This window comes from Canis aureus, chromosome 13, assembly GCF_053574225.1.
Source record: "Canis aureus isolate CA01 chromosome 13, VMU_Caureus_v.1.0, whole genome shotgun sequence".
Lineage (NCBI taxonomy): Eukaryota > Metazoa > Chordata > Mammalia > Carnivora > Canidae > Canis > Canis aureus.
In genome coordinates, this window is record NC_135623.1 from 69110486 (window position 1) to 69135728 (window position 25243).

General features: G+C 36.6%; 1 protein-coding gene across 3 annotated transcripts in view; it reads right to left on the reverse strand.

The window, feature by feature from the left end:
- The window catches only part of SPOCK3 (SPARC (osteonectin), cwcv and kazal like domains proteoglycan 3), a 407633-nt gene that overhangs the window by 21287 nt on the left and 361103 nt on the right, over positions 1 to 25243 (reverse strand). For 2 of the 3 annotated variants that reach the window (XM_077846573.1, XM_077846575.1), the window contains one exon: positions 12882 to 13028. In XM_077846573.1, coding sequence (XP_077702699.1) covers positions 12882 to 13028 — 147 coding nt within the window. The remainder of the gene's footprint in view (positions 1 to 12881; positions 13029 to 25243) is intronic. The other variant, XM_077846574.1, reaches the window with a different exon arrangement.

A 25243-nucleotide genomic window follows, 5' to 3' on the forward strand; every position in this document is an offset into this window, starting at 1 on the left:
TTATAAAACACATTTTAAGTTTTTACCATCTTAGTTGTTTTTCTATAATGAATGGCTCAGTGGCCAACAATAGCTCTAAAATAGAGCCAAACAAGATAGACCCAAAGAAACCTGACTTTTTAAATTTTTAATAATTCCTTTAGTAGTCTCCATACCCAGCTTGGAGCCCAGTGCAGGGCTTGAACTCCTGACCCTGAGATCGAGAACTGAGCTGAGATCAAGAGCCTGAGGCTTAACTGACTCAGCCACCCGGGTGCCCCGAGAAACTTGAGTTTGTATATAAAGGAGCTGTAGGTTGTTAAAAATAATGGCAAACTTTACCAGTTTGCTTAATTTCTTAAAAAGCAGTAACATTATTGATCTTCCCTGTCAACCGAAAACATTTTAACTATGGAATATTGACACTATCCGAGATTCAGATAAATAATCAATTCTTCTTAGGGAATGGCAATACTGTGTTTTAGATAATGACCGTAATAAAATTTGGTCAGTCAAAAACGCAGGTTAGTACCCTACTGTGTTAGAGAATTGAGAACAACTACTAAAATAACCTCTAAGGAAAAAAAATCTATTATTTTTACCATTGTGAAAAATATTTCTGACAGTGTAATAAGATGTTTATTTTTTTAAGATGTTTAACATAAAAGTATGATACTATTAATCCGATGGCTAGTGTATGAGACTAGCAAGTTTCCCTTCTTTGATGAAGCCATGGTGTACATTCAAAGCTTATTTCCTTATAAAAAGAAGCAGAGTATCTTCCCATTTAAGTTCCATTGACCCTTGACTCTCAGTCCTACTGTCATACACGTGTCCTCCTGGAACCTGGGTGTCTTTCAGCAGTAGGAAAGCAGCGACGGGCCACTGTATTAGTCACTGAGTCCCTGTGGCGAGCCAGGGCTGTTTCTGGAGATCCCATAGCAGACGATTCCTGGCCTCATAGAACTTAAGTTTCCTTTGGAATAAATGCATTTGCTATAAAGAAAAGCAAAGCAGCATAACACTCAGGCAAATACTCGTGCTGGTGTTACAGTTTCATACGTGGTAGAAAGGAGAACCTCTGACGCCAGATATTTAAGCAACAAGCAGAATGAAGTGAGAAGGTACAGATAACAGGGTGAAGAGTGTTCTTGGATTTCTCCCCAAAAACCAATAACTATGAAGCAAGTACTTTATTATGAGGAACTGCATTAATCGAAAATCCTGTAACACCTCCTAGAACCCACAGAGAGGTCAGCAGGCAGTGGTTAGGCCACAAGAGCAATCTGAACTAATTGTTTTTAGCAATCTGGCTGCTAAATAGGGGGAAAAAAATGAAGCTAGAGAACATATTACACATTCTGTACTCAACTTCAGGATCATTAGCAGCTCTGTAGTTCATATATAATGAGGCTGGGTTATGGGACTATGATAAAGGAAAACACAAGATATTGTGGTTTAATTTATATTTTTGCTCATTATAACTCTGCAGAAGAATTAAACAGATGAAAGGTTTGCATTACTTGGGGAGAGAGAATAATTTAGATTATGAAAGTACACAGATTAACCTACCTATAAAAAGAGATGATGAGATATGAGTAAAAAATAAAGTAGCGGATTTTTCAGATTATTTTTATTTTAGAAGTTGATCCTTTGAGAATATTGTTTTCTGATTCCAAAATTGGTCATTCCATTTGGTTGAACCTAACATATTACATTCATGTGCAACAATGTCTGATAAGGCAATGGCTCTTCTTTTAGACAGTATTTGGAGCCAGATTTTTCTGTGTTGTTCCTATGAGCCTTTATCGCTCTATGTGGTTGGTTGGAAGTAGCACAAATCTAAGGCTATGTATGAAGTGAGTAGAACGCTGAATTTGTCAGACTATTTAAGGATAGAAAGTACTGGCAAAGCAGATATAGGGGGCAGCCCAGGTGGCTCAGTGGTTTAGCGCCTGCCTTTGGCCCAGGGCATGATCCTGGAGTCCCAGGATTGAGTCCCACATCAGGCTCCCTGCATGGAGCCTGCTTGTGTCTCTGCCCCACCCTCTCCCCTCTCTCTCTCTCAATAAATAAATAAATAAATAAATAAATAATACAATCTTTAAAAAAGGCAGATATAGACTAACATCCTTTCTCCACTCTCTTCCTACATGCCAACCAGCTCTGTGCGACTCAGACTAACATCTTGAACTCATTCATTAACTTCTACTGTATGTTGGTCTGTAAGTTAAATCAAGCAGATGTATTTTTTGAGAATTAATTTGTAAAGAACTACATACTCTATTCACAAATATTCTACTAATATAGAAAGTAAACTGTGATATTTCCAGACAGTAAAGTAAAAACTGGCCATTTTTTTTTGAAAATTTTACCAATTTAAATGTCATAAAGATACAAATCCATCAAAGCCAAATTATCTGTCTCAAAGGTAATAGATTAAACAATAAATATTAGTATTTAAGCATCCTTCTTTGCACGATTGGAAAAATACACATTGTGGCCCTCTCTCAGGTATTTCTCCTAGCATTGCCACTTTGATATTTAAATATAAAAATGTTTTTTCTCTAAGTTGTTCTTCAGATCTGTCACTTTCTATATTAGATTTGAAGTTGGTTGATGAAGCACAAGAACGGTGTTCTGACCACCCAATGCAGCAAGCTCCTTCTCCGTGATCAACTCCAATCCACTATCACTCTCTTCAGTCAAAGGAGTGTTAGAGTCTAAAGGCAAATGAGTGTAAATTGCTATCAAGCTCTCTCTCCCCTGGGGGTTAGGTGGGTGATGGAGAACAGAATGTGGGTCAAGGGCAGAGAACAGGAAGTGAGAGCTCCTAAAATTAGCCTGACTCACAGGAATCTATAGGCTCCCGGGGAGAAGGTCAGTCAGTATTCAATATCGACTCACTATATTGGGAGCTTGATTTCATAAAAGAGGCCAGGACAGTAAGAGATATGGGAATAAGGTGATTTCCTACTAGGCTCAGGCAACCACTGGCCTTCCTGATGTGTTGAGGTTAAGCCCATTTGAGACTTTTCCATCCCATGTGAGATTATCACCAATAAAAGGATATCATCAAATAGACTGGGGCTCAGTGAATAAACACAGGGAAAGCACCACATATCTAAAGGGCTCAAGTAGCCAGAGAGAGAAAAATTAGTTTCATGTTGAGTGGAATAAATATGGGAAGAGACCGTCTACTTAAATTTAACACACACACACACACACACGCACACATGTATTTAAGAGTAAACACATAAAAAATGTACAATAATACTTTCTGGATGGAAAAACATGATTTCCCAGATAAGCAATCCCGTGGGTGAATTGTAGAGAGAATTGCCACTGTGAAGCATCAAATTAATGGTCTAGAGAATCAAGTGCAAGGAATGTATCAAAATACAGACCAAAGATATAAAAGGATTGAAATCATGAGTGAAATCAGAAGCTTAAGAGTCTCATATCCTCGCTTGGTAGATAAATGACTCACTTATAGTTAGGAATAAAGTTTGACCAAATGCTCACAATTGCCCATTACTCAGCCACTGAACTTTGGCTTGACCAAACATTAGCCATGCTTTTCTTTTTCCCCAGACACCTAAACTCTGGCTTTTCCACATGTTTGAGCAAGAACTAAAGCGCTAAGATACACAAAATCCTTCCTTAATTGATTTACTGAGAATCTGCTGAGCATGGAAACATTATTCCCTGTTAAAGTGCCCAAATTCTGCTGCCTGCTTACCCAACACATTTGGCCTCCTCATCCACAAAGGCATTGCTGGCCTGCCTTCTCCTTCCTGTAAAAGAAAGACTTTTCTGCAGAGTCAAAGTTTGACCTCTTCTTTGTCAATTTGGATGCCTTTTATTTCTTGTCGTTGTCTCATTACTGAGGCTAGGACTTCCGGTCCTATGTCAAACAACAGTGGTGAGAGTGGACACCCTGTCATGTTCCTGTCCTTAGGGGAAAGGCTCTCAGGTTTTCCCCATTGAGAATGATATTATCTAGGGTCTTTCATATATGGGCTTTATGACGTTAAGGTATGTTCCTTCTATCCTACATTCTTGAGGGTTTTTATCAAGAAAGGATGCTGTATTTTGTCAAATGCTTTTTTTCTGCATCTTTTGAGAAGATCATATGGTTCTTACTCTTTCATGTATAATGTGGTATATCACATCGATTGATATTTGAATATTAAAACACCCCGTATCCCAGGAATAAATCCCATTTAGTCCTGGTGAATAATCCTTTTAATGTATTGTTGGATTCTATTAGGTAGTATTTTGTTAAGAATTTTTGTGTCGATGTTCATCAGAGATATTGGTCTATAATTCTCCTTTTTAGTGGGGTCTTTGTTTGTTCCTTATAGTCAAGAGTTTCTTATGGTTTGACTCCCTCTTTGTGTTATCTTATTTTATTTTTCTTTCCCTTCCCCTATAGTCATCTGTTTTTTTGTTTGTTTGTTTGTTTGTTTCTTAAATTCCACATATGAATGAAATCATATGTGAAATTCTGGTATTTATCTTTCTCTGACTTATTTTGCTCACCATAATAACCTCTAGTTCCATCCATGTCATTTACAAGTGGCAAGATTTCATTCTTTTTGATTGCTTTTTGATTCATTCTTTTTGATTCCATTATAGATAGATTAGATAGATAGGTATCTCACATCTTTTTTATCCATTCATCAGTTGATGGACATCTGGGCTCTTTCCATAGTTCGGTTATTGTGGACATTGCTGCTATAAATATTGGGGTGCATGAACCCCTTCAAATTACTATTTTTGTATAATTTGGATAAATATCTAATAGTGCGATTGTTGGGTCTCAGGATACTTCTATTTTTATCTTTTTGAGGAACCTTCATATTGTTTTCCAGTGGCTGGTATTATTTATTTAAATTTTTGGAAGAATTCCCCAAGGAGGCCATTCAGCCATAGATTCTCGTTTGTTGGGAGATTTTTTTTTTTTATTACTGATGCAATGTCTTTTCCAGTTATGAGTCTGTTCACATTTTCTATTCCTTCCTGCAACAAAGACCGTAAGACACCTAGGAATAAACCTATCCAAACAGGTGTGCTATGAAAACTATAGGGCACTTATGAAAGAAATTGAGAAAGAGATGAAGAAATAGAATAACATTCTGTACTTATGGATTGGAAGAACAAATATTGTTAAAATGTATATCCTACTCAAAGCATCTACACATTCAATGTAATCTCCATCAAAATAACATCAGCATTTTTCACGGAGCTGGAACAAACAATTCTAACATTTGTATGGAAGCAGGAAAGACTCTGAATAGCCAAAGTAATGTTGAAAAAGAAGACCAAAGCTGGAGGCATCATAATTCCAGAATTTAAGCTGTATTAAAAAGCTTCAATCATCAAGACAATATGGTACTGGTACAAAAATAGACACATGGATCAATGGAACAGAATAGAGAACTCAGAAAGGGACCCTCAATTCTATGGTCACCAATCTTCAACAAAGCGGGAAAGAATATCCAGTAGAAAAAAAAGACAGTCTTTTCAACAAATGGTATTGGGAAAATTGGGCCGCAACATGCAAAAGAATGAAACTGGAACATTTTCTTACAGCATACACAAAAATAAACTCAAAATGGATGAAAGGCCTAAATGTCAATAGAAAACCATCAGAATCCTAGAGGAGAACACAGGCAGCAGCCTCTGTGACCTGTGCCAATGCAAATTCTTGCAAGCATGTCTCTAAAGGCAAGGGAAACAAAAGATAGATGGAGAGATGGGGTAATTGGTATTTCATCAAGATAAAAAGCTTCTGCACAGCAAAGGGAACAATCAACAAAATTAAAAGCCATCTTATGGAATGGGAGAAGATATTTGCAAATGACACATCATATTAAAGGGCTAGTATCCAAGATCTATAAAGAACTCTTCAAACTCAATACCCAAAACACAAAAAATCCAGTTAAGAAATGGGCCAAAGACATGAACAGACATTTCTCCACAGAAGACATACAAATGGCCACTAGACACATGAAAAAAATCTCAACATCACTAATAATTAAGGAAATACAAATCAAAACTGCACTGAGGTACCACCTCACACGTGTCAGATGGCTAAAATTAACAACTCAGGATACAACAGATGTTGGCAAGAATGCAGAGAAGGAAGAATCCTTACACACTGTTGGTGGAATGCAAGCTCATGCAGCCATTTTGGCAAAGAGTATGGAGGTTCCTCAAAAGGTTAAAGATAGAACTACATTATGACCTAGCAATTGCACTACTAACTATTTACCCAAAGGATACAAAAATAATGTTTCAAAGGGGCACCTGCACCCCTATATTTATAAGAGCAGTGTCCACAAGAGCAAACCATGGAAAGAGCCCAGATGTCCATCAACAGATGAATGGATTCATGGAGCCTGCTTCTCCAAGGACTATTTCCTTCCAATATCTCTACAAATTGCAAAATACTTTGTAGAGCATTGGTCTCATATTTAACTGTAACTACAATCTATCCCATTCTCTGTAAACACAATCTTTATGTGTATGCATGAATGTGCAGGGGTGTGTGTATTTTTCCCCTATCTTCAGATGGTATTATCAAATTACATTATAAAATCACTTAAGAAGTATGTGTTGTGATTAGCTTAGGAATAGTAAGTGCTTATATAAATTATATATTACTAAAATTTCTAGAAATAAAAAAATAAAAAATAACCTTTTAACAACCTTAATGTTTTAAAAAGACCATTTCTTCAAGAAATGGTACTGGGAAAACCATAGAACTACATGCAAAAGAATGAAGCTGGATCACCTTTTAACATCATATACAAAAAATGAACTCAAAATGGATTAAAGATTTGAAACCATGAAACCTGAAAATCCTAGAAGACAACATTGGTAGTAATTTCTCTGACGTTGGCCATAGCAACACTTTATAGATATGTCTTCTAAGACATAGAAATCAGAGGCAAAAAAAAAATCTATTGAGACTACATCAAAATAAAACACGTTTGTACAGTGAAGGAAACCATCAACAAAAAGGTGATCTACTGAATAGGAGAAGATAATTGCAAATGACCTATCTAACTAATAGAGGGCTAATATCCAAAATAGATAAAGAACTTATACAGCTCAACACCAAACAAACAAACAAACAAACAAACAAACAAAAACAAGCAGTCTGATTTTAAAAAGTGGGCAAAGGACATGAATAGACTTTTTTTTTTCTAAATAAGACATACAGATGGCCATAAATATATAAGGAATGTTCAACATCACTCATCATCAAGGAAATGCAAATCAAAACCACAATGAGATGTCACCTCATACCTGTCAGTACAGCTAAAATAAGACAAGAAACAACAAGTGTTAGTGAGGATGTAGACAAAAAGAACTCTTGTATACTGTTGGCAAGAATGTAATTTGCTAACATCACTGTGGAAAACGGTATGGACATTCCTAAAAAAAATAAAAATAAAAGTACCATATGATCCAATTTCACAAAGGTATTTACCCAAAGTATACAAAACATCAGTTCAGGACCCTGGGTGGCTCAGAGGTTAAGTGTCTGCCTTCAGCCCAGGGCATGATCCCGGAGACCGGTATTGAGTCTTGCATTGGGCTCCCTGCATGGAGCTTGTTTCTCCCTCTGCCTCTGCCTGTGTCTCTGCCTCTCTCTCTGTGTCTCTCATGAATAAATAAATAAAATCTTTAAAAAAACAAAATAAAACATCAGTTCAAAGAAATAGATGCACCCTTATATTTACTGCAGCATTATCTACAAGAGCCAAGATATGTAAGCAACCTATGTTCACGATCTAGAAGATGTTATACTAAGTGAAATGAGTCAGACTGAGTAAGAAAAATACTATATGATTTCACTTACTTATGGAATCTAAAGAATTAAATAAACAAAAAGCTGAAACAGATCTAAAAATACAGAAAACAAACCAGAGGACTGGGAGGTGATGGGCTGGACAAAATGGATAAAGGGAAGTGGGAAGTACAGGCTTCCAGTTATGGAATAAACAAGTCATGGGAATGAGAGATACAACATATGGAACATAGTCGGGAGTAATTTAATAGTGATGTTTGGGACACATGGTAGGTACACTTCTGGGGAACCTAATGTCATGTATAAAGAAGTTGAATCACTATGTTGTACACCTGAAAATAATGTAACATTGTAGGTCAACTATACTTTTTTTTTTTTTGTAGGTCAACTATACTTAAAAAAATGTATTAAAACTATAATAACCCAAATCCTTTACAAATTCAATTAGCATAAGTTAAACTTTTGTAAAAGAAACTAGTTTAATATGTTTTTTTAATAAAAACACTGGGATACCTGGGTGGCTTAGCTGTTGGGCGTCTGCCTTTGGCTCAGGGCGTGATCCCAGGGTCCTGGGATTGAGTTCCATATTGGGCTCCCCATGGGAAGCCTGCTTCTCCCTCTGCCTATGTCTTTTGCCTCTCTCTCTCTCTCTGTCTCTGTCTCTCATGAATAAATAAATAAAACCTTAAAAAATGTAATAAAAAACTGTATCTTCAGAGTTATCAGCATTACATATAATGTAAGCATACATTTATATTCTATTGGAACATATTTGTCCTAAATTTAAATAGGTATATTGATTCAATAAGTTAGCATTACATCTACTAGAGAAATTTAAATATATGTACTGTTTGCCTCTAATTTTTATGATTCACACTAATTTTGTAGTTTCATTTTTATATATTTGGGTCTGTTAATAAACATGTTCTTTTTGCAACTTAAAAAGTTACATATAAAAATTGATATGGGTATAAAAAGTATAAAATATATATTTATAAATCCTCTTAATCTGCAAAATGCTAATGCATAACAGTTCAAAATTATCTACTTCATAGTTTTCTATATAAAATAAAAATTACTGTAATTTAAAATGATAATCTCTATATAAGTAATACTCTAGTAGGAAAAAATAATGCAAACTTGATATATAAAATATAAGCAACTTGATACGCAAGGTATGCAAGATATGACTTTGTTAAAAAACATAGTTTTATTCTAAAATAAAATTACTGTTACAAAAATGCATAAGACCAAATGGTATATGAATACAAAAAATTATAAAAGGATCCCTGAAACTATTTCCATGGTCACGGCTCACTAATATTTGAAAGGTTTCTTATATAAAAAAAATTAAAATGAGTATCAAATATTATACAGATGTAAAACTAAAATTTTGTTTCTCTTTTAAAAATTACAAATTTTTCTTGGATTATTGGTCTTTTCTTAACCAGAAATTGTGATAATAAGGTTTTCTTTGTCTTCTGGGTAATCTCCTATGGCAAACATTCTGTGTTTTATCAGAATATGTTTCTGTGTTTTATGTTGACTTTATTGTTATATCTTGATTATAAAAGTCACTCAGTTTTCTTACTGTCATATTGAAAACTCAGAGCTCAATTATGGATGCTTACAAGAAAGACATTTAGTTCTAAGTAATAAAGAAAGATTGACAATAAAATGTTGATGAATATATTGGGCAAGTGCAATAAAATTAAATATAGAAGTGATGATATTACTATCAGATTAGGTGAAATCTGTGCAAAAAAAGCAGTAAGTAGAATATGATCATAAAATAAAGTGATAAGCATAATTTATTAATGTATAGATCATAAATAAATCTATATATTTAAAAAATAGAGTAGCAAGCACACATAGCAAAAACTCCCCAAAATACTAGAAGGAATAATTAAAAACAATTATAATGGAAGTCATCAATATAGCTTCCTTAAAATTGAACTTGTAAGTTGACATAACTAGTGGTTTTCCGGGTGTATGTGTGCTGTTTTGTTTGGTGCTCTGTACTGAATTGTGTCCTCCCAAAATGCATATGATGAAGTCCTATCCCCTAGCTGGATGGCATTTGGAGATGGGCCTTTGGGGGCAGTTGGTCATGAAGGGGGAGCCTATGTGAGAGGATTGGTGCCCTAATAAGAAGAGACCCTAGAGAGATCCTTTTCTGATTTCGCCATGAGCAAAAGATATCTACAAGCAGGAACATGGTCCTCTCCAGAATCCAATCTGCCAATACCATGATGTAGGACTTCCCAGCCTCCAGAATTCTTGAAATGTCAACTGTTTAATCCATCTAGTCTATAGTATTTTATTAGAGTGGCCTGAGCTGAATGAGTCATTTTATATCGTTTTGCTGAATGAAAGTTCTCCCCCACTAATATTTTATGTTCAAGTTCACTACTAATCAAGGGAATGCAAATGAGATTAATAATGAACTATTACAGCATGCTCAGCAGAATGGACACGTTAAAAAGAATGGTAATATTTTTGCTGCTAGGGATGAAGACAAAAGTTAACTCACATGTTCTGCAGTTAGGAATTAGAAATACCTTAAGATTTTTTTTTTTTTTTTTGCAAAGCAACCTACAACATCTATTATCATTTATCATTTGAAATGCATGCACATGTTGACCCATCACTTCCACTTCTTGGAATCTTTCTTAGAAATGAAAGCAAAACAATCAGCTGCAGAATTGGTTGTCATGGAGAAAATAATGGAAACAATAAACAATCATTCTTAAGAGGAAAACTGTGATTAAATTGTGGTACATCAAGGTAATGCAGCATTTTGATGGTTTCTTTGTTTCTTCCATTCATACTAGTATTTTTTTTTTTAGCAGTGCTATGTATCAAACTACTCTACTCCTATAATACAATGGTCAGTAAAGATTTCTGTCATCTAGTGTGTGTGTGTGTGTGAGAGAGAGAGAGAGAATCCGAATAAACATGTAGATTACTACTGCAGTAGATACTGAGAAATGCTGTGAAGGAAAAATAAAAATACAAAGGAAATGGAATATAATATCGTGGGTTGGTTCACAAATTAAGTATGATTGAGTCAGGAAAGAACACACTCGGATGATGTATAGATCTGAGGAATTGAGGCAGTCCGCCATTTTTCTTCTAGTGATTTGTCTTATCTGTCCGAATGGATTTTGTCTCTTATTTCTAGTTGTCCTCTGACCATTTCAAGTAGTAAAAATAATCCTATGTCCAGTTTTTCATTTACTTTCCAAAGATATTCAGCTACTTATGAGTTTCTTGTAAATAACCCACTATATTAAGAGTGCCTCATTTCTTGAAACAAGAAGCCGGAAAGGGAAATGGTATTTATGAATGTGTACAATTAACCAGGCACTGTGCTGAGTGTTCTAGGAGCTCTCCTTTTATCCATCTCCAAATATGGGAGAGATTACTAGTCTTAAGTTTAAAGGAGAAATTTGAGATCAAGAAATACAAATATTCAAGTCTGGGAATTGGTAGGATAAGTGTAGACATGGATTTTTAAAGATCAATATGTAAGGGTCTGGAACAAACTTTTACCTCACCCCAGATGTGTTTGCTTTATGAATACAGGGACAAACAAGCTCTGTTGTTCCTATTAAGTAAGGTTAGTCATTTTAGCTATACTCAAGGCATCCAAAAAATTAACATCTGGCAAAAATGTAATCAATAATTCCAAAGACACACCTGAGAAATACTCCTACAGGGTAGGGGAATACTATAATCTCTTTCTGAAGTTCATGAGAAGAAACATATATACATCGTCATCACATGTTCGAAGATTATTATGTCTATCAGTGATAGCTGAGCTTAGTTAAAAAGAATTATTAAATTAGTTAAGAACCTATATCAGATTCATAAATACAAAAGGTTGAGATTGTAGAAAATCCCTTGATGAGAAAACAAACAAACAAAAAAAGAGGTATTTGGGGACCATAGAGAATGGATAACCATGACCATCTATGAGGTGATTTTGTTAGAAAGTGCTATTGAGGGGACACCTGGGTGGCTCAGTGGTTGGGCGTCTGCCTTTGGCTCAGGGAATGACCCCTGGGGTCCTGGGTTCTAGTCCCGCATCGGGCTCCCTGCATGGAGCCTGCTTCTCCCTCTGCCTGTGTCTCTGCCTCTCTCTCTGAGTCTTTCAGGAATAAGTAAATAAATAAAATCTTAAGAAAAAAAAAAAAAAGAAAGTGCTATTTGAGGATTGCAAAGTAGAGTGAATGGGTCATGTCACAATGAGCAAAGAAGGGCACACACTTGGGACTCGGTCAACTACAAGATGCTGCTTCTAATTATTGCCCCACCACCTCTTCTTATATTTCAGAGCAAATACTTCAATTTTTGAAGCCTCTCAGATTAAGCTCACATTTCAATATCTTTCTTTTACATGTATTAAATGTGTAATGATATTTTTTATAAATGAAAAATATAGAATTAAAGTTCATACAATTTTCATAGCAAGTGCTTTCCTTCAATTGCCATTTCCTACTTCTAAGGAGTTAGAAAACACTCTGAGGAAATTATACAGATGATAAAATATTCATGTACTCTTCATATAGCTTATTTTCTTCTTTTTAAAATGAATTTGATTTGCACTGTGTTGTTGAAAGCACTCTTGTCTACTGGCTTTGTTGGGTCAAAGTAGAAATGCCTGCAGAGTCATCACGGAAACGGTAGCCTGGGCAGGGGGGTGACTGATTGTGTCTGTAAAACTCTCAAGCACTCGAACAATCTTACCTTTATCTCTAGTGTTGTTTTATTCTTTATCACTGCTATCAAAACTGAAAAATATTCCTACTTTTTCACTTCAACTGAAAGTTAATGTCGTCTCTGAGGGGATATGTCTTTTTTTTTTTTTTTTTAACCAATCAGAGTTGTCACAAATATTTTATTTCCTTGCAAAATACTATGAGTGTGCTTGGAAGTAATAGCAATGTTCTGATTTTTGTTCAGCACCTAAGCAAAGAATAAATTTTGAAATATGTGTTTTGATCTAAGTGATTCATTGGAAATAAAGTTCCATGTCAAAGACAATGGCACATGTCATATTTAGAAATCTTACTGCTTCTCTCAGGCCTCAGTAATGCTTTTGTCTTCTTGTTTTGGCTTCCACTTTCATGAAGGGCCTTGAACCAGTCCCGCAATCTGTTTGCCACTTCCCTGAACTCCAGGTCACTGCATGCTGAAAACAAAGAGAAACAACACAAATCTTGAATGATAATTTAGCATAATGCCAATGTTAGTTCTCAAATTACTTCAATAACTGAAAAATAACAGTAATAAAAGAAATGTAGTACAATTGCGTTTCAGCTTTTTTAAAAATGAAAATTAAATATATGTTTCGAATATAACGAGAGGTAATATAATGATGAAATGATGACATTTTGTCCAAAAAAGGGAGATTATTAGTGGAGGTCTACTTCTACTCTTCAGTGGAATATGGCACTTGATGGAACGTTCTTATTGCTAATATCACATAAATTCAGTCTTAATATTTGTACACTGAACACTTTTGTTATGGTAAGAAGGTAGATGATCTGGGGAAATAATGGGCTGAAAATCCAAAATAAATATTTACACATTTATTATAGGCCAGAGCTATTATATGTTATGATTTTATAGATCTGCATTAGTATATTAAATCCAGGTTATATATAACCCTATATATTTTTTGAGCATAGAAAAGGAAAAGCTATCTTATTTAACATCAGAAATGGTTGTAAAATATTTAAGAAAATAATATAAATTTCTGTTTTAAGGGATCCCTGGGTGGCGCAGCGGTTTGGCGCCTGCCTTTGGCCCAGGGCGCGATCCTGGAGACCCGGGATCGAATCCCACGTCAGGCTCCCGGTGCATGGAGCCTGCTTCTCCCTCTGCCTGTGTCTCTGCCTCTCTCTCTCTCTGTGACTATCATAAATAAATAAAAATTTAAAAAAAAAAAAAAAAAATTCTGTTTTAAGAATAAGGTGTTAGTGGACTTTGACATTTGGAACTTGAATTAATTCATTTAAAAATAAATGAATGTATTTAACAATAAATGAATTAATTCATTTATTTAACCAATAATATACCACTACCAATAATTATATTCTCTAGAATAGTCTCTACAATAAAGAGTAGTAGAATATTATAGATATGTATCTGTATGTATGTGTGTGTGAGAGAGATGAATGATAAAATATGGTGTGTCAAATGTAGTCCTTTGTTGCCAAAATATTTTCAAAATATAAGAAATACTTATTTACATTGTTTAGAGGACATCACTACTGTGGGTGTAACTCTTCTGCAAGTAGCATATATGTGATTTCCTGAACTGACTGCAAGCACTCTTTAATAGTACTCTTGTTCACTTTGCTAAAAAAGAATAACTTACATGCTGATTTATAAATGTCACATCACATTTAGTACAAACTACATACATTACATCACTGTATGTATTATACATAATAAACACGTATGACATAATTTAACAAATGGAATATTATATGATGCAATATAATTTAAGACCATTTACTAGAATTAAAAAGAATCAAATTCCAGATTAATAGGACCTTCTAAGTACCCAGTAGGATGGGTGAGCCACACCGGTAATGCATTCTGATATTTTAGGACAGTAGAGGCAAAAAAGAAGATACCACAAGTTGCCATGGGGGGAGAGTGACAAAAATCTCATAAACAAAGAATGAAGAATCAGAATGTCTGCATTTTTCATTAGCAACATTGGCAATCAGAAAGACAGCTGAAAAACTGCTTCGGAAGTCTATATCCAGAAAAATCAGCTGAGAGAATTAGCTAAAGAGATGTGCTAACGTACAAGATTTTAAAAAAATAACCACCCCCTTAACGTTTCTTTAGGAAGCTACTAGGGGATGTGACACCCTAGACACAGAACTAAGAAAGAGGGTGGCCGAGACACAGGAAATAAAAGATTTAAGAGAGAAGTGAGAGTAATGTTTCGAATGATGGTGAAGAGGAATCCCAGAATACACGTTGCGTGCCAAGCATAGAGGCAGATGGCAGTGGGTTTGAAAATCCTTGGTGAGGACGTACAGAATTCATCACTATCCCTTCTTCATTCGGGAAAATGGTGCCCTATAGTGAGAGTCCCAGGAAGCATCACTTTTCCTGATAAGGACTACGATGGCTGAGACTGAATGGTGAGGCCACATGATGTGCACTCCTGGGTGAACGGTTACCCTCCAGCCCGGTATCTCTGTTTAAACAAACATGTAGGCAAGAGTCTTCTGATGTCATAAACTGTTATGCTACAGAAAACAACACCCGCCTGAAATAGAGGGATTCTTCTCCGTACACATGTACACATTACCTGTCTCTGGAAGGATATTTAGACATAAAGCGGGTAAGCCTGATTATCTCCAGTCCAACCAACTGGATGAACATGAGAAAATGGTATGAGAGAGTCTTATTTTTACCATTCATTTTTTTCCTTTTGCTTTGTGTGCTACATGCCTGTATTAATATTCAAAAATAAATTTAAAATAAAAAAAATTTAAATTAATTACCATGCATTATCCCTTGACTTACCAATTCCTTTCCTTGGAATTATCATCCGGTATATTACATACATACTAACTGATTTAAATTGTACAATACTATTTATTTCACACGTTTATAACAAGAAGTTACAGTTGTTAACGAAACTGTCCATGAGGTGTGGCCTGGTGAGATTGGTTAGATGTATCCATCCAGTGAAGCTGTATAAGTCATAAATAGAGTTTAAAAGCTTACTATGCGCTGATATAGACATTAACACACAATACAGCTTTTGGTGAAAAAAAAAGATGAGAAGGTAAGAGTGTGTTTTGTATGCTTGCATTTGTGTGAAAAGGAAGGAAAAATGCATTTGTTTATATATGCTTAAAATATGTCTGAAAATACACATAAGAGATTGGGGAACATTGTCACCTCTGTAATGAGAATGGGGGAGGTATAAATTGCCCAGAGACATAAATAAGTACATTTATACTTTTAAGAGTTAAAGCATGTGTTTTTAATCTAAGACTTAAAGCATATTAGTGCATTAACTACTTTAAGTAAATGAGCATTTAAAAATGAATTTTAGTTCTTTATTTCCTTTACCCATCTTATGTTTTTTCAGACGCTCAACCGCTGAGCCCCCCAGACATCCCACTAGTATTGTGTCCACCTAAGTTTAGGAAATTGAGGCACTGAGAGCTGTAGAACGAATCTGCCTGAGGTCAGACAGGTAAGGGGCAGGGCCACATGATGAATTTAAACATGGAATATAGAGTCCACGGTTTTAATCCTTATAGCAAATCCTTATAGCAAATCAATAATAATAGCAGCAAGAACAAGAAACTAGTATGCTCCCACCTAGACCAAATAAGCAGTATTTCACTCAAAGCTTACACATTTCCATTTCAGTAAGTTATGATTACAGTGAGATGATCATCACTGCGAAGATACACGGTGTTAGCAGAACACATTCTTAGAAGACAATAACACAAAACCTACATAAATACATCTCTTGGCTTTAAAGGAATGGTGTACCTCAAGTCCAAATTTTAAAGCCAAATAAAAACATCACAGGATCTTACTGAAAAATAAGCTACAGTATATGCCACCACACGTTCTGGAGTAGTTAACGAGAGCCCCAAATGGAGGCTACTCAATGACGCTTGCCTTTTCTGCTTCTTCTGATGTTTTTAGGGCGGCTACAATGGTGTCATTATTTTTTATAAGTCGTGAAACTGTCCTTGTCATAGACACGAAGGAGGAAATGCCTCACTCAAACAACATAGAAACATAGCTTTACTTACAGGATGAAGTTTCTACTTCACTGGTTACCAAATCTTTGTTGCAGACATGTTCCAATTGGAACATGACCAGACCAGTCAGTCTCACCCTTGAAGTGTCTAGAAGTCATCAGTGATTTACTACTGTTCTCTTCCAGAAGAAGTCAACTAATGTCTTCACATTTTCCAACAGTTCTACTACATGGATTCTTTTTCTAGAGATAATATCTTGCATTTATACACCATGAAATGACTCTAATGAGGCTTTACATTTGATTTTAATATCAAGTCTGGAAGATTAGGTTAAGGATTATTATGGCTTTTTTATAGCTTTGGAAACTGGGACATAGAAGTTAAATGACTGTTCTAAATTTTATAGCCAATAGGGAACTAATTTGATTGATACTCATTGATCTCATTGTATTTGTACTCAGGAATAAATAACAATAATAAATAATAATGTAATAAACATGGCTTTAAACTAAATTTGAAGAAAGGTAAGTTTCAATGCAAGGTTCTTGAATTGTGTCAAATTATTAATGATTAATAATTATTGCCAATTTATTAATTAGAGCATGGTATTATATAAAGCAAATGCATGAAAAGGAAAGAGGCCTTGGAAAAGTTATACATGTATTTATACTTGTGTACACAAAGGCACACAATCATATATTGGGCAAGTTAAAATACATACCAGAATGGGTGGAGGTAAAACAAAACAAAACAAAACATTTCTAGAATGTAAAATAAAAGCAATAGACGGAGATGAGAGAGGAAAAACATAAAAGAAAGAGTAGGAGACATGGAGGATCAGCTCAATATTCGAATTACAGAAATTATTAAGAGAGGAAGAAGAATTTGAAATTGATAAAATAATCTTAGAATATAGAAAATCATTCCTATAACAAGAGAGGTTTTTGGAGAAAGGGGGGGGGGTCACTGAGCTCCTAACTGAATGAATTAAACATACACACATACACAGACTGAGACATCTTTTAAAATTTAGCATATGAAATGTAATAAAAAGATTATAAGAGCCTTCGGGAAGAAAACAAAAATAATCACACAAAAAGCACACAAAAGGTTATTATCAAAGGCAAAGAACCTGTATCCCAAAAATCATTAGCAATATGGATTACAGAGGAACCCAAAGCAAGCCTTCAAAATTCCAAACACAATGGATTTTAATCGAGTTCTCATATCTGTCAGTGTGAAGAAAACAGGACATAATAAAAGCTTTTTCAGATGTGTCAGAACTCAGATTTTTGCATTCCATGCCACCATGAGAATGGGCTGCAACAAAACATAAGGAAATGAAGCAAAAGATGTGAGAGTCACAAAAGAGGCACGGGATTCAAGAAAAACTTCGCACACTAGTGCAACTCCTCGTGTTGCGCACGTGAGGATGGGACGAGGCTGGTGGACGGCTAGAGGGAGAGAGGGATTCGACAAGACGGCCCCCATGGACTGCTTGCAGAAGTCAGAGGCACGATAAGGCAGTTGGGATGTGACCCAGGAGAACACATTTAAGAGTGATGCTGGTGATATTCTCCGTTGAGAAAGAAAAAGATGTATTTTTTTTTTACAGCTAGAATAATCTAGCATAAATCATCACTTCCAGTGAACAATAGTCACATCGTCACGACACTGTAGAAACTCTTAATATACAAATCAACTCACCTAATTGAAGCATTTACAGAAGCCCTAACCGCCGTCATGGACTCTCACTTAAGTGTTACCAACTTTGGCAATGAACAGGCCGGTGACCGCGGCCAGAAACCAGAGGTGGACCTGAGGACACTTAGGGGGAAACACGGCCACGCTAATGTCCTCCTTTTACAAAATGAGGAGGTAAAATGTACCTATGGAATTGGAAACAGATGGTTAGACGTTTTTGTTTTTGATTTTTTTTTTTTACTAATGTTTTTGCTTCTTAAATTGTAATCAGTGGAAAACTAAGAGGAGCCCTGTAATTATTTTGGAAAGTGGGAGGGAAGTGAAATTCATTCTCATTTATCAAAGCAGAGAATCTAAAGGTAATGTTTGAAGTTGATAAATAGCTATTTCACAAGTTGGCTAATCACCAGATGGGGAAAAACCAGCAACGCCTAAAAACGATTAGCTCCATGGCCCAGGGGAGGGATGACAAGCGAGTGGGGCAGGAGGCTGATTGTTGACTTGCATTATGATCCCTCCCCTACGTGTTACCTCTGTAACCCTAGAACGCCAGCTTGGGGGGTCCCCCCACGGCCTGCACTGTTTCTCTCCTTCGTGGAAGCTGCTGGGCAACACCACTTGCATTTTCTAGGCAGAAGAGCTGAGGGCGGACAGTTAACGGTTATTGATCGTACTCATTAAGTCAAACATTGAGGTATTAGTTTCCTTTATAACATCCACTGGCTTAGAGAATTTCTTACCTCATTTCAAATCATAGTATTTGGGGGCAAAGCTGGGACTCCTCATTCAGAACTACCTCTATTATGTTCAACTGGCATCTCTTCCTTACCAATGCACAATAAAAGACACCACGGTCAGACAGGTCTACACAAGGATCCTGGGTATCCAGCATTCCAGGTGTTTGACATCACTCAGAGGAAATCAAGAAGGGTGAGAATTGATGGAGAGATACCAGGCACAGGTCCAAGACATTTCACTTGTAGAGGCCCTAATCAGTAGCGTATATTAAAAGTACTATTTTAGGTATCAGGTCTTTGAAAATGTTTCTTGTGATTGTGCAAGTTAATTTTCTTTTGCCAACATTAACTCGTTTAACTTGAAATTGGCAACGACGTATCTGAAAGCATTGGGCAAAGCGAGAGAGAATTCTTGCCAAATCAAAAACCACACGCTTTCTGAGATTTAATTAGTTTTGATTTTTTAGACATTTTATTTATTTGAGAGAACGAAAGCACAAATGGGGGGGGAGCAGAGGGAGGGAGAGAGAGCGGGAGAAGGAGAGTCCTGGTTAAGTAGGGGCCCTACTGGTGGGGAGTGGGGCCGGGGGGTGGGTGCTGGATCCCAGGACCCTGAGGTCATGACCTGAGCTGAAAATATTTAGCTGACTGAACCACCCAGGTACCCCTTAATTAATTTTATAATTATAAAATGTCCGGGACCGGGTTGGTATGTGGATTCGGTCCAATGACAACCCGCAGAAAACAACTATTCTATGGGGAAAGGGCTTCAGGTTGCCTCCATGTGGGTTTTTCTTTAAAAGTCCAAGTCTATTACACAAGGAAAAGTCCAACCAACTCGTCTCTCAACATCAATCCTGTCCTCTCATTCCACAGGCCGTGAAAAAAAGACTGTAAGAGAAAAGGTTCTGAAGAGCATCCTGTTCACTTCAGCTTCAAAAGGAGCGCGGGAGTTCCTTTCTTATTGGACTCCACTTTTAAGTACTAGGGGTGGACGGGGGCCCCTGGGTGCTCAGTGAAGCACCTGCCTTCTTCTCAGGTCATGAGCCCGGGGTCCTGACTGGGGCTCCTGCTCAGCGGGGAGCCTGCTTCTCCCTCTGCCCTCACCCCTCCCCTGCTTGTGCTCTCTCTCTCAAATAAATAAAATCCTTTTTTTAAAAAAAAAAATGTATTTGGGTACACATAATCTATTCTTGAATTATCCTTATTTTTTAATATCTAACTGTGCCAGCACATAAAGACGTGATTAATAAATATTTGATGAATAAATGGCACAGATTTCCACATTTTGGAATGGCTTTATTACAAAACTCTGTATATTTGCTTTATTTGATCTTTTCTTTTTCACTCGGAATTCAGACAAAGATGCCTTCAAATATGTAGATAAAATCAAATTGCGTAATCCTGAAAAAGTTTTCAGCTTTTTTGTGTGTGCAAGACTTTTAGCTTATATGTTTTGAAGAATCTCCAGCATGTCTTTCTAGGCTCTAATCACCCATAATGACTGCTTCACGCTATATTTGAAAAGCCATTTGTGAACTTTGTATTTGTTAGAGCATTTAAACTCCAGTTCTCATTAAATGATGATGAAACACACTTTTATTTTTTGTTTTTTTAAAAGTTATTTTTCAGAAGTGTTAAACATCTTTTTTAAGATCTTAAAATCATTTTCCGGTTACCAACCTAAGAGATGCCAATTCTGCAGACATATAGATTTTATGACATATGTTAATAAGAATAAACACAAAACCATGTATTTAACACTATTACCAATACGTGGCCAATATTCAATATGTACTTTGCTTATCTGCTATGTAAGTTTTGCACAGCTTGGACCATGTCAGAGAAATGGTTTTTAATCTTACTCCTTTGTTTTACATTATAAAATGATAGTTTTCTCGGGTTATTAAAGCCTCTGACAGTAAAATATATGGTAGAGGCAAAAATTCCATTCTATGGCTATATAACATTAAAAATTCCCACAAATAAATATCATATATAAGAAATGCAACATTGCAATTTGTGTGTATATAAAAAGAACTAGGATAAGCTTTTATTCAACAGTTATTGCTGTTTGAAAACTCTCAGAAACGAAGTTATTGAGTTGTAGAATATGAACAAAGACACGGGAGAGAAGAGAAACTGGTTAGAAACTGATTTCTGAAAAAAAAAAAAGAAACTGATTTCTGTAAGATAGAAAGTTTTGCCCTCACAAACCATTTTAAACATATTTAAAATGTGCATTGTTTTACTTTTTATTTTATTTTTTATATTTCATTCTTTGAGAAATTAGGTGGTGCAGATACGTGGTGATTTACACAGACTTAACCAAGGCTGCAAAATTTCTCCAGAACGAAACTAGCTTGAGTCACGCACTATTCTAGGACAATCTGACTCAAAATGAATCTAACGTGTGGTCTGCAGAACTGACCCCACACAGTGAGACAAAGCGAGACCCCCGAACACCCCCCAGGAATATGCTCAAGTTTCAAAGGAAATGGCAGTTTCTTCATTCTGTTCGATTGTGAATTAGGTTCTGAGCATGGAGTCTGGTGAGAATGTGAAAGGACAGGCCTCCGGGCCTCGAGGGTGACAAAATATAGAAGAAACACGAAGAACATCTAAATTGGAGGAAGTACAGGTTAGAGGAACAGAGGACATCGCCTAATAGATAAACGATGCCGGGTATTTGTGGCTGCCTTGGAATGTTTTCTTCAAGAATCAATAATTCAAGACTGTAGGAGGAAATTCCCAGGCAGAGGCTGCAGATGTCAGAGACAGACAGGAGGGACGGGAGCAGCGCGGACGCAGGCAAAGATCAGCCTGTCCCTGACATTTTGAAAAAAAAGAAAGAGATGCCTCACCAGAGGAAATGTGGAAGCTTCGCCTGAAACAAAGAGGAACTGAAATTTAAAGCAGAGCATATGTGTAAATGGAGATGTATGCACACGCACACACATGCACACACATGCACACACGCACACACACGCACGCACACGCACATGATGGCCCAATTACAGAAGGAACTGTAGATACGTCTCATTCCAAAGCAGGGTCGTACTTAAATAGCTCAGTTGGACATTCCTTCAGGCATTGCCTGGAGATCCTATTAGAGATCTGTTAGGATCTGGGGGAGATCCCATTAGACCAGGGTGCTCTTTTCCCCCCACACAGAAGCTCCAAGCCGGGGATTTGCCCTTCAGCTCCTCTGCCACAGACCTAAGCACACCCAGGGGCGCAGCCCATACACACCGTAGACACTAGGTTCCTTACGGAGCCTTATTTGGGCCCGTGTGTGGGGTGCATTCAAGTCCTGCTAAAATTTGGAAGTGATGAATCCTGGAAGGGAAGCCACAAGGCGTCAGCATTGTTATAAATCAGTTTTATTAAAACATGAGCTACGGTTTCTATGGCCATTAAAGAATATTGATGTTCACAAGTGTATGTGAGACTTTCTGCTCCATACCTAATTTTCTTTTGGAGGAGCAGCCGAAGGATTGAGGTGTTTTATTCCACGAGTCCTTCTGCTGAGACCTTAGAGGGCACGTGTTGAATGGATGAGTCTCCAAGCAGGCACGTGGGCAGGAGGGCAGGAGCGCTCCATGATGCATTGCCTGCTGACACGCAGTGACATTTAGGGTCTTAAACGGGGCTCTCTGACTAGCAGGAGCAACAAGGGACGGGATCAGGCGACACAGTAGCATTCTAGGCAAACGTCTCAAAGATGACAAACTTTGCTGGAATATTTAATGTCGTACACAACACAGATAAATCCATTCCCGTTAGACGAGGAGGAGAATAAATATCAAGCTGTGTCAACACTTTTTAAGCTAAAGCATTTCAATCAATTGTGTTGGAGACTTCAAATACCTGCTGATATTTTCTGGGTTTTAGCGGGTATTTTCTATTAACGGAACATTACACTAAAGCTTAAACTTATCTTTGACATTTAGTAATAATATAGCCAAAAAGGCTATGAGTGTCTCATGCCCAGAGTTATTAATTTGTATTCCTGGGAGGAACAATGAGCTATTTATCCAACTCATCTCAATATGTAAAGGATTATTTCTCTTCTTTTATTAAATGCAGATTAACTGAAGAGTTAATCATAGAAAAAAATGGACTAATTTTGGTAACCACCCCATGTTCATGTGGAAACCACAGACCATGGAATACTCTATAAAACTGAAAGGATGATGGGTTTCGCCAGCAGTTTCTGCACAATGAGGGGGCTTTAGGATTATTTTCACTGGTGGGGGCTGGGTGCAACTCCACATCGTGACCTCCTGTTGGGTTTGAGGACCCCGCTGGGCCACAAGACCTAAAGAAAATGCTTAGCAGGTGTATTGGGTTTCCAGGGCTGCCATGATAAAATACTATAGACCGGGTGGCTTAAACAACATACATTGATTTTCTCACATTTTGGAAGATTTCTCACATTTTGGAAGATTTTCTCACATTTTGGAAGTCCCAACCAAGGTGTTGCCAGCTTTGGTTCCTTCTAAGGAGAGATGTCCTTGGCATGCAGATGGCTGCCTTCTCACCATGTCCTCCATGGTCATCCCACAATCTGCGTCAAATGTGTCCTCATTCTTCTCTTTGTATAAGGACACTGGTCACATAGGATCAGGGCCCACCAATATGACCTTATTTTACCTTAATCACCTCTTTAAAGATTCTCTCTCCAAAGATAGTCATATTCTGAGGTACTGGGAATTAGGACTTCTACATCCATGAACTGTGAGGGACACAAGTCAGGCTGTAACAGTAGACACTCACTGAGCGACGGCACATTATCATGGCATCACAGAATGTAATTCAGATCCCCCCAAAGGCACAAGATGGAGGTCAAAAAGCTCTTCTCAGATGTGTGTTTTCAAGTATATTTAAAATCTCTCTAGATTTCTGCCTTTTAAACATTAAATATCCTTTTTTTAAAAGATTTTATTTATTTATTCATGAGTGACACAGAGAAAGAGAGGCAGAGACACAGGCAGAGGGAGAAGCAGGCTCCATGCACAAGCCCGACGTGGGATTCGATCCTGGGACCCCAGGATCACGCCCTGGGCCAAAGGCAGACGCTCAACCACTGAGCCACCCAGGGATCCCCTAAACATTAAATATCCTTAAGTATCACTCATAATTGTATACTGAAGAAAGTGATGAAAAAGAGAGCATGTGTTTCCCATTTGTTTCCAAGTTGCTTTCTAATCAGTGCCAGCATTAGAAAAATACCCTGATTCAACAGTCTAGTCTGCCACAGTACCTTCCACATGCCTCACAGGCCACATTTTCTGTTATATTTTGCTCCATAAAAAGGGATTCCTCAGTGAAAGTAGCTTAATAAACACAGAGCTGCAAAATTTTTAAACATATTTATTTTCCGTATAGTTTATGAAGAGTTTTATTAAATGCTCTCAACCGATATGCATCTCTAAGAGTAATAAAACACATAGCATTATCAAAAAATTATTTATTTATTTATTTATTTTACCAGAACTATATTTTCTTCTGGGCGATAATGTTCTGTGGAGATATTGTCTATATCTGTACCTACATCTATCTCTGTCTACAGATAGGTCTGTATAGGCATCTCTATAGACAGAGATAGATATACATAGATATAGACAGATACTTAGCAAAAGTAAATAAAGCTACACTATCTTACCGTTTTCGTGAATGTTTCATGTTCTGCACAGCACAACTAATAAATAGGATAACAGGATTCCAAACATTTTTGGTTGGATGGATGAATGAATGGATAAATCAATGGAAACAATAGTGCTATTCCTTTTTGCTAATTTTCTTTGAGATTCTCCTCTTGTAGGTGTTGAAAATCTTGGATATTCATAAAATATGTTTGACAATCCATATATTTTGTCAACATAATATTACATTATACTAGGTTTTTTTTTTCCCTACTAGACAGTGATTTATGGTTACATATATATATCTACAAATAGTAAAAATAATAGTCTTATCTGATTTGATAGATGAGGTGAAGTAATGCAGATCTATTTGGATTATTATTTTACCTGATAGACTGGTGGATTAATTTTTAATGGCAAAGATAGACATTAAAGGTTGTAAAAGGTTAGACAGTAATCAAAAAATGCATATTTAAACAGATGAATTCTATTTAGGAATCTGCCAAGAACTGCTTTTACTCTTGCATAATATTAATAGAAGGCATGCCTGCTATTGCAATCAATTCTAGTAGCCATTAAGAGAAT